Source organism: Serinus canaria, chromosome 18, assembly GCF_022539315.1.
Source record: "Serinus canaria isolate serCan28SL12 chromosome 18, serCan2020, whole genome shotgun sequence".
Classification (NCBI taxonomy): Eukaryota; Metazoa; Chordata; class Aves; order Passeriformes; family Fringillidae; genus Serinus; species Serinus canaria.
Genome location: NC_066331.1, coordinates 6,567,407 through 6,585,621, shown reverse-complemented (window position 1 = coordinate 6,585,621; position 18,215 = coordinate 6,567,407). Strand labels below are relative to the sequence as shown.

At 47.8% G+C, this 18,215-nt stretch overlaps 1 protein-coding gene across 2 annotated transcripts; it reads right to left on the bottom strand.

The window, feature by feature from the left end:
* Positions 1-8,154: 8,154 nt before the first annotated feature.
* Positions 8,155-14,419, bottom strand: LOC103819996 (melanin-concentrating hormone receptor 1). Of its 2 annotated transcripts, none has more exons than XM_030232041.2 (2): positions 14,287-14,419; positions 8,155-11,071 (listed from the first exon to the last, which is right to left on the bottom strand). In XM_030232041.2, the coding sequence occupies exons 1-2, from the start codon at positions 14,342-14,344 to the stop codon at positions 10,026-10,028; spliced, it is 1,104 nt and encodes a 367-aa protein (XP_030087901.1). In that variant the 5' UTR covers positions 14,345-14,419; the 3' UTR covers positions 8,155-10,025. The 2 variants fall into 2 exon arrangements, with proteins under 2 accessions (XP_030087901.1, XP_009092849.1); XM_009094601.4 differs by having other exon boundaries at positions 8,155-11,074; positions 14,287-14,399.
* Between the last annotated feature and the right edge of the window lie 3,796 nt (positions 14,420-18,215).

The window sequence follows — 18,215 nt, the reverse complement described above, 5'->3', positions numbered from 1 at the left end:
TAATCTCTTTCTGCATTGGGGTCTGTGGTGCTGGGTGCCATGGGCAGGGGTGAGCTCTGGGAGCTGGGATTGTTCCCTGTGGGACCGAGGGTCTTGCTGTGCCTGGGAAGTGCTTTGTCCTGCACGTGCAGGCTGGTTCTGGAGCTGGTTTTATCTTCACCCAGCACAAGCATTGCATGTGTGAAATATTCCCTCTTTTCACAGCATCGACGACAGCATAACATCAGCGATCTCAAATTAATGATATGTTGAAAGCTCAAGGCTAAGGCAGCAGGAATTAATATCCTTGAGACCTGTCTAGTTCTGCCTCTTCTGACACCTAATTTTCCATGTAAATTGGCTTATGGATCTCTGGCTGTGAGGCTGTGTTGTGTGCTGGGGAGTCTGGTGTGTCTGCTAGGAAATAATCCACAGTAATGGTAGGGTGGTAATTGTGGTGTAGCTATTCAGATCTGCCTCCCCTGTATGGACACCCTCGCTGTGACTATCTGAATAATCACTCATTTAGAGCAGTTTCACGTGCATTTTAGGTTTGTTAAATACCCCATGCCAGCGTGTGATGGGCCTGTGTGTGCACAGTTGTGCTCATAATAAAACATCATGTGTAATCCTTCTCTTATATTGACCCAACCGTGCATGAACAGCAAGGACAGTTCTTACATACACACCTAGAAGAATAAGCCCAGACTTCAGCTTATCCAAGCAAAGTAAATAAACCCAGAATTGTGGAGGAAGTAAATAAAGGTGTGAGCACAGCTGCAGGCAAATCCATTCAAAAGGTATTGATTTGCTCCATTCTGGATCTGTTACTGTACACCAGAACAGACTGAAATCTGTTTCTGACTTCACAGGAAATCAAACGTGGGAGTTGGTTTTTTTAAAACTAAAGTTGCAATAGGGACAAAAAGCTGTACAAGTCATTTGTTCAGCAGAAATTCATTCAGCTTTTAAATTAAAAAAGGTTTATTGACTGGTGTGTTTTAAGTACTGATGTTTTAAGGACTGTATAGCACAATGAGAACTTGTCCCTCCACACAAATATAATGAATAAAAACAAAGTGTGTTTTTATATATAGAGTTCCTTTGTGCTATGGGTTTGCAATTGGAAAGTTCCCTCAATTTGCACACTGCAGTGCTGCTTACTTTTGAGTCCTGAGCTGAAGATGGGAACCATAGAAACATCAATAATAAATGCCCAGAAGAAAAGGAAATTTTGCTGAAACAATGTCCCTGCTTGACCCTGAAAGATGGTTATGGAAACAAACCTGTGGGAAGCTGGAGTCACAGCCAGGTGTGTGCCAGCCCTCAGTGGATGCTCAGGGCATGCAGATGACCCTTTCAGGCTTAGCCCAAAAAAGGCTGGCAACTGCTTTTAGGTAGATGTGTGTGAGGGCAGGGACCTTTCTAAATCCAGGACAGAGAATGAACTGTTCATTCAGTTCAAGCACCCAATTTCTGCAGTATCTCAGCAGAGATGCTCTAAGAACCAGCTTCACTCTGACTGGTTAAAGTGTTTTTGTCTGTCAGGGAGGAAATGAAAATGTGCAGACCAGAAACTCTTACAGGCTAAGGGAGGGTGTTCCATTCCTATGCTGGATGGTTGTGTTGCTAGCATCCCCTTGCTGACATTTTGTGCTTTGTTGGGTTTACTTTGCTGTGTGGGGTGTTTTGGCAGCAGCATGGCCAGGGAATGCCTGGTGAGGGAGCCTGGACACGTGCTGAAACCCCTGTGCCAGTTGGACTGAAGAATTGCAAACAGCCAAAATCAACTGTCCTGACAGAGCCACTAACAAGGCAATCAGAGTGCAATAGATTTTGGTAAAACTTGCTTCTGGCTTTAAGCAGCTCAATAATTCTATTCTCAGAGTGTGCTTGAAGGGCTTGGAATTGACTGTCAGGGTTTTTTAATTTTATTCCCTAAGAGGAAGTAGCAGGAGCTAACTTCTGGAGGTGGTATATTTAAAAAGAGAAATCCAACAAATTCTTTCTTTCATAAAGAACAAGAAGATGGTTTCCCTTTGGCTACCCTTCCCTCAGAGCTGAAAATGTCTTGCTCTCTAAATGTCCAGTGCCCGTTGCTCCTGCTGGAGCTTAGAACAATCCTCCCAGGGATGCTACTCTCTTCTCTTGTCTATTTCCACTCCCCAAGTGGCACAAACAGTGCTGACTTTTCTCTCTTTGCCAAGTCCTTAGATCTTCCCTGTATCTGTTTTCCTTCCCACTGCCTGTATCATCACCCTTGGCCATGGATCTTGTTTAAAGATATCTCACTCCCTGTTATTTGATGAAAACTGTCCAACTTTTTCCAGATGACCAGGTAAAGTGTTTTAACACACACCTGGCACAGCCAGGTACCAGCTCTTGTCCCCTCACTGCTGTCAGTGCTATCCCAGACTCCTCCTGTGTAGGATTTTCAAGTCAAACCCAGTCTGAGTAACACAGCCCTTTTCTAGCTCATCATCAAGTCAAGGAAGGAGCAGACTAAAGGATCTGTGGAATTTGCTTAGAACTTGATATCCTCAGAAGTTATCCCATTCCTCTTTAAAGAAGGGATTAAACACTCCTGGAAAACACAGATCTGGCAGATCTAGGTATCCCAGCTCCTCAGTGGCTCCTGAAATCTGTTTTCTGTGAACAATTCTGTACATCAGCTGTGTGTCACCCTGTCTTGTACTCATCTGAAGCAACACTCACTGCTGAGCCATCTCCCCCAACCCATGGGATGTATCTGAAATCTTTGCAGCTTTTAAATAAGCATATTTTTAAGAATTAGGACCATGAGGTGATTTGGAGAGATTAGAGGAATGGAGGTTGTGCTGTGTTTAACACATCAAGGCTCAGCTGCTCTGCCTGGTCCCTGGTGCTGCAGCTCCTCAGCAGCTTTGGTCTGTCACTGGTGCTTTTGTCTTTTCTTGAGCCACCCACTGCTCTCTCCTGTTTTCCTTTCCTTTACTAAGGGACAGTCAAGATAAGCAGTTGCTTTTCTCAGCAGTACTATAGTTTTTATCTGAGACAACAGCCCACACTTTCCAAGGATAAAAAATTATCCTCATTATTCTCCTGTCTTCAGCCTTCATCTGAGGTTTGGGTCATAAATACTTGTAAAACATCTGAAGTTTTTAGGACTCAGGAACTAGAGTACAGCAGTATGGCAGCTTTCCTTCTTAGCAGCTCCTTTTGGTGGTGAAATCAGAGCCCTGAGTCTTAGACAGCCAGAAGAAGCTTTTGGCATGACTCAGACCTTGTTTGGCTTGGCTTTTCTCTAATCCTATGTCATTAATTTCAGAGGAAGCAGCGGTGAGTGAGAAGAGGCTCTGGATTTCCCCATGGCCAAGGGCTCTGAGGCTGCCTGTGCCCCATTTCCTTGTGCCACTGGGAACTGGGCAGTGCTGCCATTGCCTCCTGGATGTGCTTGCACAGGGTGACATCCCCTTTTGGAACAGGTACCCAACCCCTTGAAAGGGGTGGTTTGGTCACAGAGCATGTTGAAGGCAGGTACCCTGGTTAAATGTTGTTGAAGGTGTGAGGGTGAATTTGGAGATAAAATAAAGATGTCTCCAGCATATTTAGATATTTATGCTGTTCTTCTGAGAGATAACTACCCAGCCCAGCCTCTCCTTTCATCCTGTAGCCTTCAGAGCTCCAGGAGAGCTTGTAGGGCCAGAGGGAAAGGCAGAACCTGACTGTATCCAGCACAGCCCTTTTCCCAGCTGCACACAAAGCTGGTCTGCTCCTCTTGCTGCTAAAGCCAGGAGTAATTAGCTGTGCTGTGGCAATATAATGAACAGTGGGGCTGGATTTGCTGGGTAAAGCTCCCTCAGCACACAGGAGACATCTTAATTAGCCAGATTGGGCCACTACATGGTTGATGGGGAGATGCTGGAATGTTGTTTTTCTTTTTTTCCTTTTACCCTGAGCCTGAGAGTGTCAGGAGGAGAGGGGGGAGGTTTCATTAAAATCCTCCCAAGAAAGACACATGATTTATTTCTCACGGAACAATCAATGTTTCCCATGCTGCAGAAAGGCTGAATATTAATTACAGCAAATGAGCCCTTTCTCATTGAGCTGCCTGTGTTTGTTCTTAGACCTGAGCCCCCCAGTACTGACTGGGGGCTGTGGCTGGCACAGCCTGGGAGCAAATGTTCATGTGCTTTCTTCAGTGGCAGCAGTTGGCTGAGGAAAAATATCTGGATCTGAATGAAAGCAAAGGACTTGTTCTTACTCTCAGAGGTGACATTTTACTCTTTTATTTTTCTCAAATAGTTTCTGTGTTGATAACATAACAAATGTACAGGTCCAGAGCACTTGAAGGTCTAAGCTGAAATCCTAGCTGCAATCTAGGTGGTTGTAACAAGCTGAACTTTGAGGAAAACAAAAGTGGGAGGGAGTTAAGTCCCTAAAATGTTTTGTGCAAGTTGAAATTTAAGTCTTAATTCATGAGCAGAGAGGAAGGAGGACAGGGAGCCCTGATGTGAGCAGTCTGCTCCTTTCACAATCTCTTTCAATTCCATGGTGGGAGGGACCTGGCTGCTGCAGAAGATGCACGTCCAAGAGCAAAGTTCCTAAAGGAGTAAGTCAATAAGAACTTTTAGAAACTCTCATCAGGGGTAACTTCACCCACTGTTTCCATCCTTCTGCTTATGTTAGAATTTGGCTTTCTGTGTTCAAGCCCCATGGGAGAAGGGGGTAGAGGATTGGAGCCTGGAGTAGGATGTGGGTGTGGGATGTCCTGCTCCTGGATGAGGCTGTGGCTGCTAAGGAGAGCTCTGCTCTCTGCCCTGAAGTGTCTGGTGGGGCAGGGAATGACAGCCTGGTGTTTCTGAGCTGCTGTGCTTACAGCAGCATGTGTAGGAAGATAATTGTAAGAGCTCCTCCAGACTTAGCAAAGGCAACTGAGTAGTAACTAAACACCAGAATAATTAAAATGATGTCACTGACTCTCAGGCTGCCTACTCTGTGAGTGGAAACCTGCAGGGGACACAAGAGCACAGGTTGGAGGGAAGGGCTGACTCATCTGTTAACTCAGTTTCAGGTGGAAGAAATAAGGTTTAAAGCTTAAACAGGGACACGCTTCAGTTTTGGTTTAACTAAAGCTTGGAAAAATCATTGCCCCAAATACATTTCTGTGGATCCAGATCCTGCAGATCCTATTGCAATGCAGGGCTGGACAATGAGCAGTTGGTGCCTGGGGTAGGATCTGCTCCCTGGTGTGCTAAAAACCCCCTCAGTGCTGTGGTGTCAATTCACCCCTGGTGTGATGGGCAGAGCTTGGCTCTCATTTTCAAAGGACTGACCCTGTGTTGACCTCCAGGACGAGGCCTTGAGCCTTCAGTGGTGCTTGTGCTGTTCAGCTGCTGTGTGTGGGGAGGCTGATGCAGAGACTTGGCTTCGAAGGAGCTGAGGAGGGACGCCTTCCTGCAAAAGCTGGACCTGACTCCAGCGGTGTTTAGTGGTGGTGAGGGGTACTGAGGTGACACTCTGATGGCTTCTCTGGTATGTTTGTCCTCAGCACTCCTGAAGTGCCTCTAGAAGCACTGCTCTGTGCACTGCCACGCTGGAGCCACTTCTCAAGGGTGGCTCTGCAGTTGTTGAAGCCCAGCTCTACCCTTTGGGAGGAACCAGTGCTGCTGCTCTCCCTGAGCCAGACTGGGACAGCAGGACTGGTGCTTTCCATAGCCAAGGCAGCTCTACTGGTAGAAAGATGTGAGAGGAACAATTATTGTGTCCTATATGATCATAGGAGCTGTTTCCCAAAGAGGATATGGATAGGGACAAAGGCTCTCAGAGCTGGTATCCTCTCCCAAGCCCTTCTGCAGTTGTAGTCCACATCTCTTAGTTAAGTTTTTTTCCCAGTGGTACAATGAGTTCCCTGCTCGGTGCAGATTATGGAGACTGGAGGAGCCCTTCACTGGGAGATGGGGGCTGTAGATGAGACATCCTTTCCCCTTTATTTCTCTCCTGTGGTTGTGTTTCCTTTTTGCTGCCCCTCCCCAGCCCCACAGCAGGGATGGAGCCAGTGGAAAGGCTGTGGGGGTTTGGCTGTGCTGCTTTGCTAACAGGAGGTGAGCAGGGCAGGGCATTGCTGTGTGGTCCCTGCATCTGGCAGGAGGATTTAGGAGAAGTGAGTTTAGTGCTGGGAACGAATCCGTACCTGCCACGTGGCTCCTCTCCCACCGGTGAGTCTGCTGAATGAAATGTGTTCAATTAGCAGCCCAGGAGGGCTGAGGAAACAGGATTAGTCAGGCTCTGGCTGTGTCCCAGGGGCCAGTGAGTCACCCCACCTTTCCCTCCTCCCCACCCTGCAGCCTCCAGCCGTGTGCTCCATCACGGCTGAAGTTTTCTCCTGGGCAGGTTTAGCTGTGCAGACACTTCAGGTGGAGAGGGATGTTCAGGGAAGGATGTCACCAGCTGGGCTCCAGGGAGCTCAGTTCCAGGGATGGCTTGGCAGAGCTGTGACTGGGGGAAGGCAGGAGTTTATTTTGCTGCCTGTGGGGACACAGGGAGGTGGAGAGTGGAATAGAGGTAACTGAGAAGGATGAGCTGGGAACTGGGTCCTGCCATGACCAGCCAAGGATGGCTTTGTCATTAGGAGGGAAAGTAGGAGTAAGAGTAACTGGACCATCTGCCCTTTTGTGGGAGTTTATCAAGAGCAGAGCTGTGACATGTGGCTTCACTTGCACCTCTGAGGACAATGAGGGGAAGAGGAGGGGCTGGAGAATGAACCCATCTGTCGCCCTGCTGTCTGACAAGGCAGCTCACAAACACATGGGATAAGTGCTGGCAAAATGAGCAGAGGAAATTTGTCTCCTCAAGCATAGTAGGCTGTTGATCTGAAAAAACAGATTAAATAGTTTTTCTATCACCCTTTGGTTTTGAGGGTGTTTTCCCCCTGTTTTTTCAGCTGGATTTCCCTTTGATTTCTCTCAAGATAGAAAATGGGCTGTGTATGGGAAGCAGGACTGCTGGGAAATGAGCTGCCTTATCTCTGTGCCCTTCTCACGGCGCCTCTCGGGCAGCCCTCGCAGCACTCTGGGCTCTCCATCCCTGCATGAGTAGCTGGGCCCTTCCCTACTTTGCAATTCCCTTTATTCAGGCTCTGCCCTTGGTAACCAAGGCACTGAGACAGGAGATCACATAATAAATACAAAGAGCAGAGGGACAAAGAGGTAAAGCTGAGCACAAATCAGAATGTCAATGGACTCTCTGGCTGAACAAAGCCAGCTCTGAAAAAGTTGGAAAAGGGATAGGATGTTTGGAGGAGGTCACACCAGGTGCACAGAGACTGTTTAGCTCCTGGAAGGCCTTGCCTTATTATCTAGGTAGAGTGACACCTCTAAAGGCATTTCATCAGTAGGTTTGCTCCTAAGGACAGGCTTTTGTTCATCTTGCCCTATGCTTTGGGGTGATTTTGGGAAGCTGACAAAAGTTATATGCTGTCTGTGTTCTTTGCTAATTTGCTTCCTGTCTGTGCCTTTCTTTCCAGTCTCCCCATGCATACACAGGTGTCCACAACCTTGTCTTCTCAGGGAGTATTTGTCACACTTTTATGGATGTACATGGAAAGGGAAGGACCCCACACAGGCAGTGTTTAAACCTTTGGTCTAGGAAACCCCTTCAGGACAGGCAGGAGAAACACGAGAGAATGGAAACCATGAGCCTTTGCAGGGTAGTGGAAAGGGGCACATGCTTCTCCTGGGACACTGGCTAATTGGAAGCTTTCTCCATGGTGTTGGGACCAGTCTCTCCAGTAAGGCTTCCCACCTCACACAGATGAGATCTACAGGACTTCAAGCTGGGAAGGTGTCTGTGTTGTGGTCAGTGTTGGACTGGTGTGTTGACTTCAGTGTGATGAGATCTGAGAAAGGTCTGCTCCACAAAACCCCTCCTCAGTGCTGCACCACTTGGTGCTGGAGTGGCCTCCCTTGGTGGTTAGCCCACTTGTCCCTGTGGTTTTTAGCACATGGCTTGGCCACACCGGTCAGATCGACTCACTTCAGATGGGAACAGACTCGTTCAACCATAAACACCTTTACTGGGTAAGCAAGATAATATCTTCAATGTACTGCTCTCTGAGAGAGCTCTGATAACTCAGGCTGTTTTCACTTCTCATACCTTCCTTATGGCAGGCACTAGAGGAAGAAACACCCACCCAGTCATTACCACCTCCTTTCCCAGAAAATTGTGCCAGTTCTTCCCTTCCCTGCTTCATGGGAGAAAGGTAACACAATAGCTTCCCTTGTCCCAAGGGCAAGTCTGGCTGGCACAGCACACATCCTCCTCGACCTTTGCTCCATCTGAGCCCTTCAGGGAGAGTACTGACCAAAGAGCAAAGCAGCTCCATGAAAAACAGCAGGTGAAAATTCCTGGCAGTTAAAACGGAGCAAAGACTTTTGAGCCATAAAGCTTGAAAGTTCTGCAGGTGTTTGGTTTTGTTGGCTGGGGAAACACGGGAAAAACATCCACAAGATAATCTCAGCCACGGTCTGGATGTGCTGGTTTTGACAGAGCCTGGAAGAAAATACAGAGACCCTGTCCTGAGTTTGTACAATGACTCAGAAAGCAACGTGCTACATCTGATGGTGTCAGAGGTGCTGGTGTTGCACACCTGGCTGCTTTGATCACCAGAGGTGAGTGAATGGCTGTGTGTTCTCTACAGGGTGTAGGCTGAAATATTGGCTGTACTTGAATGCACTTACAAGTGTGATGTGGGTACATTAAAGGCACCTGTGAGTGTGTGTGAGTGTGTGTGGCTTAGGACATCCTGTGCAGGTCACAGTTTTGCTTTGGAGCTGAGTAAGGGTGAAATTCTGTTCTCAGCATATCATGGGTGGCTGGTGGCATGAAACCCTAAGTGTGGTACAACAAATTCCTTTGGACTGTTTGATCTTTTTAATTCTTTAAATTAAATCCATCTACAGTAACCAGCCCTCCATGTCTGACAAAGTGCTGAACAATGCCTGCGTGGTCCCTGTGGAGCCCAGCACAGGCTGTCGGTGTAATCCCTGCTTTGAGCTGATTTCTGCTGTATTTTCTCTACTTTATAATGAGCAGAGTTACTTCCTAACCTCCGACTGTTAAAGCTGCATATACAACACACAGACATTTAATTTTCCCTCTTTTAACTTTGTGTAAAGCATTTGTTATTTTTGAGGAAGCTGCATAAGCAACTCTGCTTCCCCTGAGCTGCTTTTTCACAGCTTCTCGCTCCACAGATGGTGATTTTTAGTCCTGCTTAAAACCCTCTGCCAGGGGTTCCCCAATGGCCGTGCATGAGGCACAAGAGTGACATGAAGAGCTAGCACTGTGAAAATCTGCTCATTGGCATGAAAAACCACAAAGCTGATGTTAGCAGCAGCAATTTTGAGAATTCCTTGCAGTCCCTTGAAGCAGTGTGATTATTATGAGTCTTATTTTGCTTGAAATATTTAGGATTAGCATCAAAATGAGCCAGTTCTTGAAATGTTTTGGTTGCCAAACAATACAGCTCACTGGAGGCAGATGGGGCTGGACTGAAAAGCCAAGCAACAGGGCTGGGTGAGACTTCTGTCCCCAAGATCTCTCCACTGTGTGCTGGATATCAGCACTGCCAGCAAAGTCTGCAGATTACTTATAAAAAAAAAAATATATGACATTGTGGTTCAGAGGTTCAAGGTTTGAATGAAGAAGCTCTATGTTGACAAGCTGCTTAGAACTCTTGGGCCAAGAGGTGAGGAATTATTGGGCGGTGTTGATAGAGGTTTTACTCTTGTAGGGTGAATATTCCCTCCAGAAATCCTCTTTCTGTCCTTTTTCTCTTTTGCATTCATCCTCTTTGGGGGCCCAGTGGTGGCAGAGTCCTCCGGTGCAGGGTGAAAAGCAGCAGCACACAGCATCTCATAGGCTGGGAGCAGTGCAGGAACAGAGTAATGGAAAAAGGAGGCACCTGCATTTTGGAGGTGGAAGTTTGTAGTCCATAGGCGTCTCCAAGACCTGCCTGAAGCTGCTGCTCCTCCATCAAATCACAGATCCAGAGGCTTTCTTCTGCCCTAGTGAACACCCACAGTCACTGGCAGTGAGCGTGGGGAAAAGTCCTCCTGAAACTGAGTCTGCTGAGTGGATTCTGGTGCCAGCTTCAGGCACACGCTGGCCTCTGTCATGCTGTTGTTGTTGGCAGAGCTGCTGTTACGACAGGGCTCTTTGGCGGGGCGAATGGCCACCAAGAACTGGCGCTTGAAGGTCTCGCTGAGGGCGATGTAGAGGAAGGGGTTGAGGCAGCTGTTGGCGTAGCCCAAGCTAATGGCAAAGTTGTAGGCGTAAAAGAAGGCCAAGGATGGGGTGTCGATGCCCAGGTGAACGAGCTGGAGGATGTAGAAGGGAGCCCAGCAAATAAAAAAGGCAGAACAGATGGCGACTGCCATTCGGGTGACCTTCTTGGTACGCACCCGGAGACTCCTCTGGGGCAGCGGGACCACGGTGGTGGCCATGTGCTGGAGGATCTTGAAATAGACCACGCAGATGATGACCAAGGGCACAGCAAAGGCCAGCATGAACTGGTAGAGGGTGAACCAGTAGATGTCAGTCTCTGGGTTGGGGAGCAGGAGAGCACAGCGCACGGTCCCGTCCTCCAGGGGCATGAGGCCTGCATACATCCACACGGGGATGATGGTCAGGAAGGACAGGAGCCACACCAGGCAGATGACAAGAGCCGCGACACACGGCGTCCGGACGTAGGTGGACTTGAGGGGGTAGACGGTGGCCAGGTAACGGTCCAGTGTCATCACTGTGAGGATGTTGGTGCTGGTGATCTGGCTGTTGGTGTCCAGGGCGGTGATGATGGTGCACAGGGGAGCTCCAAAGTACCACGAGCCGTTGCCTAAGAGCTGGTGGATGAGGAAAGGCATGCCCAAGAGGAAGAGGAGGTCCACGATGGAGAGGTTGAAGATGAAAATATCAGGCACGGTCTGTTTGCATCTCAGCTTCTTCTTCTTGACAATAGTGAAGATCACAATGAGGTTCCCCATGATGCCCAGGAAGCAGATGATGCTGAAGAGACTGGGCATGATCACATTGGTGTGTGGAGCTGGCTTCTCTGCTACTGCCAAAACAAACCAAAGCAGTGAGTGCAACCCAGAGACAACCTCTTTACAATTCAGTGTTCTTGCCCTGTCCTGCAGATGGACCCATCCCCATCAAAGACATAGATTGGAATGATTTTTAATACCCTTTCCAGCACTTGGAGAGGCTAAGCTGGGGATTTGGCACTTCCTTCTCTGCCTCTCAGTACATGCAGCATGCCCAAACCTGGCTATGTGCAGGCATCTTTCCTCAGCTCTCCTGATGTGCTTCTGTCATGCTCTGCAACTCCCTAGCCCTTTTTTGAGGGACTAACCTCTGGCTGGAATGCCTCTGCATTCACCAGCACCTGACAGAGTTGAGAGTAAATTTTATTCTGCAAAGTGAAATGTTTTTAGCTGTTTTTTTAGGGGAGTGGGTGAGGCAGCTTGTGCTTCCCACACTGGAGAAATAGTCTTTCTGTGGGTACCAAAATCTGGATAAAGTCAATACTCAAGCTGCTGTCAGAAAGCTTCAGTTCATCTCTTGGGTAGTTTATCTATTGTATGGTATGAGACACAGACTTCATTGACCATGCAGGCAGACACTGCATGCTTATCCATATTGTGAGATCTGGGACTGTACCCTGGCTGTGTCCCTGTTCTCCTACCAAGGTTAGGCCAGAGAACATTCTCCTTTACCTCTTCTTTCCCTGCCTCTCTCCCTTTCTCTAGTTTCTTTCCTACAAAGAAATCCAGTGTGGTCAGACAAGGATTGGGAGTATGTTTCAGAGGGACTCTTCAACAGGGATTGTCCTAGGAGAAAAACATCTGAAAGCTGTCTTTGAGTTCTGGATGTGATTGGATTTCCAAGGCAAAATTCTTGCCTGGTAACATTCAGCTTATCCATGCCAATGCTTGACTGTTGCTCTTTGGGGTGGGACCCCCAGACATAATCAAATTCATATTGGCCTTGTCCCCCACCTCGGTGTAAAATTACATTTTGAAGCCACAAGCTCTTGGGCACAGGAGGTGGTGTCAAAGGCAGTGATGGTGGTGCTCTCTCTTCTGCAGGGTTCTCGTGTGCTGAAGTCTAAAACAGCCCTTCTCAGCTGAGGCAAATCTCCTTTCATCTCATTACTCTGCTCCTATGGGACCTGGTGGGGTTTTTTTCTAGGAAATGGTTTTGTGTGAGTTATTTATGTGGCTGTTACAAGGACTGTGCGTGACAGCCCCTCAGCCCAGGCTGCCTTTCATTGAATTGCAGATGATTCAATGTGCTGCTAATTGGAAATGCTTTCAGTCACTGAACTGTTCCATCTCCTTAGCAGCAGAAGTGGGGAAGCCTCCTCCAACAGAACCTAGGGAAATCTTGACAATTAGATTAAGTGGAATAACAGATACTTACAGGTGTAGTCTTTGCCAAAGCAGTGTCTGTTTGCTGAAGTGGTATTTGCTGACTTTGACCTCTGGAATTCTTGAGTACAAACTTCTCCACATTTACTTTGGTGTGACAGAGAAGTTTGATGGAATTAGCAAGATAACTGAGGCTACACTGCTGGCCCGTGGCTGGAAATGTGTGTGCTATATTTCAGCGCTCTTAGAAGTGGCCATGATGAGCTGCCACTCAGTCCAAAGGCTCAGTCCTTTTGGCATTAGGAAGCAGCCAGCTTAGGCATGAACAAGACCAAGGCCAATGCCAGAACCCAATAAAGCAGTTCCTGCATCATTTTATTGAGAAGCCTCTCTGCAGGTGTTGGGAAGGAACCAGTGAGACACAGGAGAACTAGCAGGGGCCTGAAGGTGGAAGCCAGGCTTGTCTGACAAGACAAAAAAGCCTTCTCCAGACCTTTTGTGGGAGTTTAAGTCGTCCCTGTTCCTCCTGGTGACCCATTAATGCAAGGAAATTTCCCTATTGTATGATTTTTAACAGATAAGCTACAGCCATCAGCACCCTCTTGAAATCTGATACTCTTGAGCATCCAAAGATGTCTCAAGCCTCCTTAATGCTGGAAGATGGAAGACTAGAATCTAGAAGATGATGATTCTGATCCTGCTGTTCTTCATGGAGCTGTTATGAATTCTGATCTCCTTTCTTTTAACCACAAACTTTATGAGTGTGGCGGGAAAGGAGTGTGAGTGAAACATAAATGCCACATGGTTAGCCGGAAATGGGGACAAAAGGTCCCTTTCCTGCTGTGTAATCAATACAGTGCTTATGGCAATTCCGTAACACTTGGAATGAGCTTGGCCAGCCTCAGAGCAGGATGTGTGCAGGCCCAAAGGCTTTGTGTGAGGGTGGGCTTATTAGTGCAATGCTGTAGCACCTGTCCTGCTGATGCTGTCTGTACAAGCAGGGCTTGCATGAATTAGCTGCACTAATTTGAAGCTGTAGTTCATGTGTGTTTCATAGGCTGGAGTCAGAAGAGCACATCTATCAAATACTCAAAAGTTCTGTCTTTTCTAAAGTCTCTTTCATCTTGAGACATCATTGAATCTGAATTTTTAGTGCTGCTTTTGTGCATATCCAATACAATACATTTTGTATTTAAGCAGCTACTTCAGGCATTGATTTGTCCTTGTTTGTAGGTCTGTGGCTGCCCTGATATTTTTTCTTAAAGTGCCAAAGGGGCTGCATTATGTCAACTGAATGAGGACTGGGTTAATTTTTTTCTCTAAGGTAGTTGCTGTACTAAGCCATACTCTGATATGTAAGAGACTTCATCTTCACTGCATTTCAGAAGGAAGTACCTAAGGCACATTTTTGGTTTCTAAAGGACTGTGCTGGTGCAGAAAGAGTCAAAGACCCCATATAAACTCTTCTGTTGAAGAGTTTCACCATCTTGAGCCATTGAGAACTGTATTGCCCGACCCTAAACTATTGATTTGAAAACAGGGTCGTATGGAGAAAACGGGAGGCTGGTAAGGATCTCTGCATCCCTCTCCTGCGCTATCTCATCTTTTCTGTGCTTCCCTCCCTGTCTAGCCGGGCTGGTTCCTCCCTTCCCAGCAGCCAGGACCTGCGGGCTGCTGGAGTTTGCTGCCTGGCAGCCAGCAGGGAGCGGCTGGCCCCGAGCCGCCGAGTTTCAGCGCAGTGCGTGCCCGGGGGGTCCCGCAGGCCCGGGGCACCCCGCCCGTCCCTCCGCCCGCCCGGCGCTGTCCGGCCGCGGGTGCTGAAGGCGGCACGGCCCGGGCAGGGTGCGGGGGGTCCCTGCCCCATCCCCCGTCGCCCCCAGCCCCTCCGAGCCCCGCTCACCTGACCCGTTCTGAGCCTCCGGCGCCGAGAAGTTGCGGGAAGAGTTGCCGGGGGCCATGGCAGCGAGTGCCGGGAACCGGGACGGAGAAAGTTGGGCGAGTTCCCCCGCGGAGGGACGGGCCGCGCCCCCGCGCTTCCCCGGCGGGACGCGGGAGGACGAGGGAGCCCTCCCAGAGCCGGCGAGCGGCGGCTGAGGCTCGGCTGCGCTCGGTGCCGCTCCCGCCCCGCCGAGCCCGAGCAGGTTCTGACATCAAGGAGCAGCTGACTCGGGCAGACACGCCGGGGGCGAGCATCCCTCGGCGCCGCCGGTGGGAGGGAATGCGGGTGCGGAGCGGGGCCGACACCGGAGCTGGGCAGTGCCCCTGCACATCGCACCCGAGGGGATGGCTGGGACCTGCGCCCTCGAGGTCACAGCCAGCCTGCACTTGCTGGCGTTAGGAGGAGTATCAATTTTTTTTTTCTTTCTCTCTCTCTTTTTTTTTTTTTTTTTTTTTCTTTTAAGTAGCTCTGATCTGCCGTCAGTGTGTATTTTTCTCTTTACAGACACATGCACTTTTCATTCTCGAGTCGTAGGCCCAGCCCCAGTGGGGCTGAAGGATGCTAAGGAAACATTACCCACTGAAAACTGTTGCTTTCACCCTCTGATGCCTCTAACTCCAATTCTAACCTGAGATACTTCACTTGTAATTAATTCTCTGCTGTTTTCTGCTGTTCTGCTTCTTGCCACAGCTCATTTGCTTCCTAGCTCCAGAAATTAGCTCTGTTGCTAGCTCAGATTTTATTTGTCTTCTATTTGCCTTAAAAATATTAGGCAAGGACTCCCTTGGGTTTTGAGAAGCTGTTTTATTCCTTTTCTTTGCCTTGCCAGAGCTGTAGCCTGTGCTTTGCTGTGGCTTTGAGCTGATGATTGTCTTGTGCTCCTGGCCACTGCTTATACATGAGATGGATTCCTCCATCATGATTTGATAAATCACATGTTACCAAGGCAAACAGATCGTTCTGTACCTCAGAGCACTTCCTGGACTGAAAAAACCCCATGATATCATGACAGAAGCCTGTGTGGAACCCAGCAGCAACAGGCAGGGTTTTCTCTGTGGCAGAGCACAATGCAGTGGATATAGTTTTTTTTCTTTATAAAAATGCCATATGTCTGCCTGGAAATCTCCCTTGCTTCTGTCTCTTTCTTTCTATAGTTGCAAAGGCTGGCATCAACTGCAGGATAAATTTTTTGGAGCTTTGATTCTGTAGGAATCCATCTGTACCTCTAAAAAGGAGGCCCAGCACACACAGAGCAACAATCCCAGCATGGCCTACCAGCCAGATTTGGCAGCAGCAGTTTCAGTATGGGCCATTTTTGTGTAACCCAAAGGAGCTCATCATTATTAGGTTGTCCTCTAGTGAACCAGCAGCAGCCAGAAACCTGGTGTACATTTTGCCCTGGCATTGAAGCTCTTAGAAATCAGAGACAAGATGAGGCAAATTTGTCTGCTCTGCTGTAAGGCTTTTGTTGAGTCTCTGGAGTTGCCTCAGTCAGTGATTTGCCTGTGAGTTTTTCCCCATGGCAGGTATCTGTGGTATTTAAGTTTTGAACATGTACAACTTGTTGAAAAGTGGTGTTTCTCAGTTAATGTAGTTAAAGGGTTTTTTAAAACTGTTTCCTTCACATGTTGGATGAATGTTAGTGTTCATCTATATGGGGTTACTGCTGCAAAGCAAGCACTGGTTTGTGTGTGGGTGTTGTAGTGTTGTGAACAGAGTGCTGTCCTCTGCAGAGTGCCTTCAGATAGTTTAGTTTTATCCAGGCTTGAAGTATGGATTAGGCGTGTTTGCATAGGAAACTGGTAGGCAGTTGCTATTGCAAACATTTTCCCTGCATAGACAGGTTCCTGCTCACTTTCCCTGGAGAGGAATGTGGTATCTTATAGCTTTCAAAGAAAGAATCTGACATTCAAATATAGCAGTTGTTCCAAAGCACAACTTTAGTTTTACTTTGCAATCTCAGCTATTGCTGTTCACTTAGAAAAGCCTCACACATGAGGAAGCTGTAATTCCTTCTTCTCAGCTGTAGAGGCATAAAAACCCACAGCAGCTCTGTCCCTGACATGCCAAAGCCATGCTCAGCATCTGAGATCTGCCTCACCACCATTTCTGTGTCACTGTTTCATCACTGGATTTTTATATTCAAGCTTTGACAAGGTTTGGTTTTCCCTTTTTTTGCTCTGTCAATAATCTGGAAGTTCTTGCCCTAGGGAGGGACTGGTTGTGCAGAGTTTTGCCAAGTTTGAAGGGGTAGAGAGAAGGGAGGAACTGGAACTGCAGCAACTGGTGATGCTCAGCGTGTCTGTGCACAGAGCTCGCCGTCGGCAGCAGGAGCAGGCACAGTAATCGGCTCATTATCTGCCTGAACACTTGGAGACAGCAGCTCTCTGAAGGACTGGTTCTGTGAGTGTTCATCTACTGGAAACTGCAGCAGGGATGAGCTCTCTCTTGGGATGTAGCCGATGAGTTGTGCTAACCACTGCATGTAATTACAAGGAAGATTGAGGCACTAACCCCTCTTAAGAGAGAGATATAGTAATTAACATTTAGACAGGGAACTGCCATCTCGACAGCTAATGATGTAGATAAAAGTGAGGAAATGGAGCTCAGCCCTTGAACATAAAAGAAAGAAAAATTACTTCTTCCTACAAACTTGGCATCACCACTACACTTAGACCATCCTGTCTGCAACGTCGCTGTTATGAATAAAGATAGTAATCATCCAAAGCTGCTGCTAGGCAAATTCTGCAACCAGGGAATGAATCTGGCTGCTCTAACAGTGGTTTAACCCTGAAAGGCTCTTGCATTTCAGTAATGAGTTATATTTCCTGTGCCTGTCCCAGCTGGAGATCCTGACTTACGCAACAGGAGTGGAACCGCAGCATCCCGTGGGGCAGAGAGCAGCACAGGCTTCTGTTACTGTGCTACTGAAACCATGTCCCCAGCTGGTTTCACCAAATAATTTCTCATTAAATGGAGACTTTCTCATTTAGTAAATATTTATTTAGCACCTGGCTGCTGCTCTGATTTGCACACTGGAGAGAGAAGCCTTTGCTAAGAGCCAAGTTGCAAATCCTCCCCTTGAATTCACTGCTCTCCTTACTCACGACTCCAGACTTACAAAATTGGCCTCTGCATTTTTATTGCTTTTATTGCTTAGCTCTTTGACTGTGATTATATTGACCAAGTAGCCTGTTGGGTGAAGTTTTGTCCTTGTAGTGGCCTTAGGGATAAAGATGATCTCACTCAGGATGTGTTAGACATGGTGCATCAACCCTCCATGCTGACTGAGTGCTGTCTTTTTCTGATAGCTGCACATCAGTCTCCCTTCTTTACAGGCAAGATGGGTAAAGCAGTTTCCAACTGCTGTTCCATTTTATCTCTTTTGATTCTGGAAAGTGGGTCTTTGCCACATGACATTTTCTTCCCTGTAGATGAGAAGTGATAGCAAACTTAAACAATTTCCCTAAAGCCACATGCTGAGCTTGAGGTCAAAAATTGACAGCAATTCTCTCCACAACAGCCATGGTTTAAGGCAGCATCTTATCCCTCCTCCTGCAATGTCTATCTCAGCACAATTTTTTTATCTTCACAGAGGGATGTGTACTGAATGTAATGATCTGATTAAAAAGCTAAACACAGAAAACTCAAAGGTTTGGAGGAGTAGGTTTGTGAAGGCAGCTTGGTGGTGACTCAGGTGCTGCTGTCATTGATTCATATGTGCACAGCTGTATGTATGGTCTGGCAGGTTGGAAAGAAGCTGATGTGTTGGTGCCTTACTTGATTCAGGTCAGTGCTACAGTGCTCAGTTCTGCTCTGAGCTGCTCTTAATGAACAAGGAGCCTGAGCCATGAGCAAACTCCTGATTTCCCAATGCCCAGGCTCTGCTT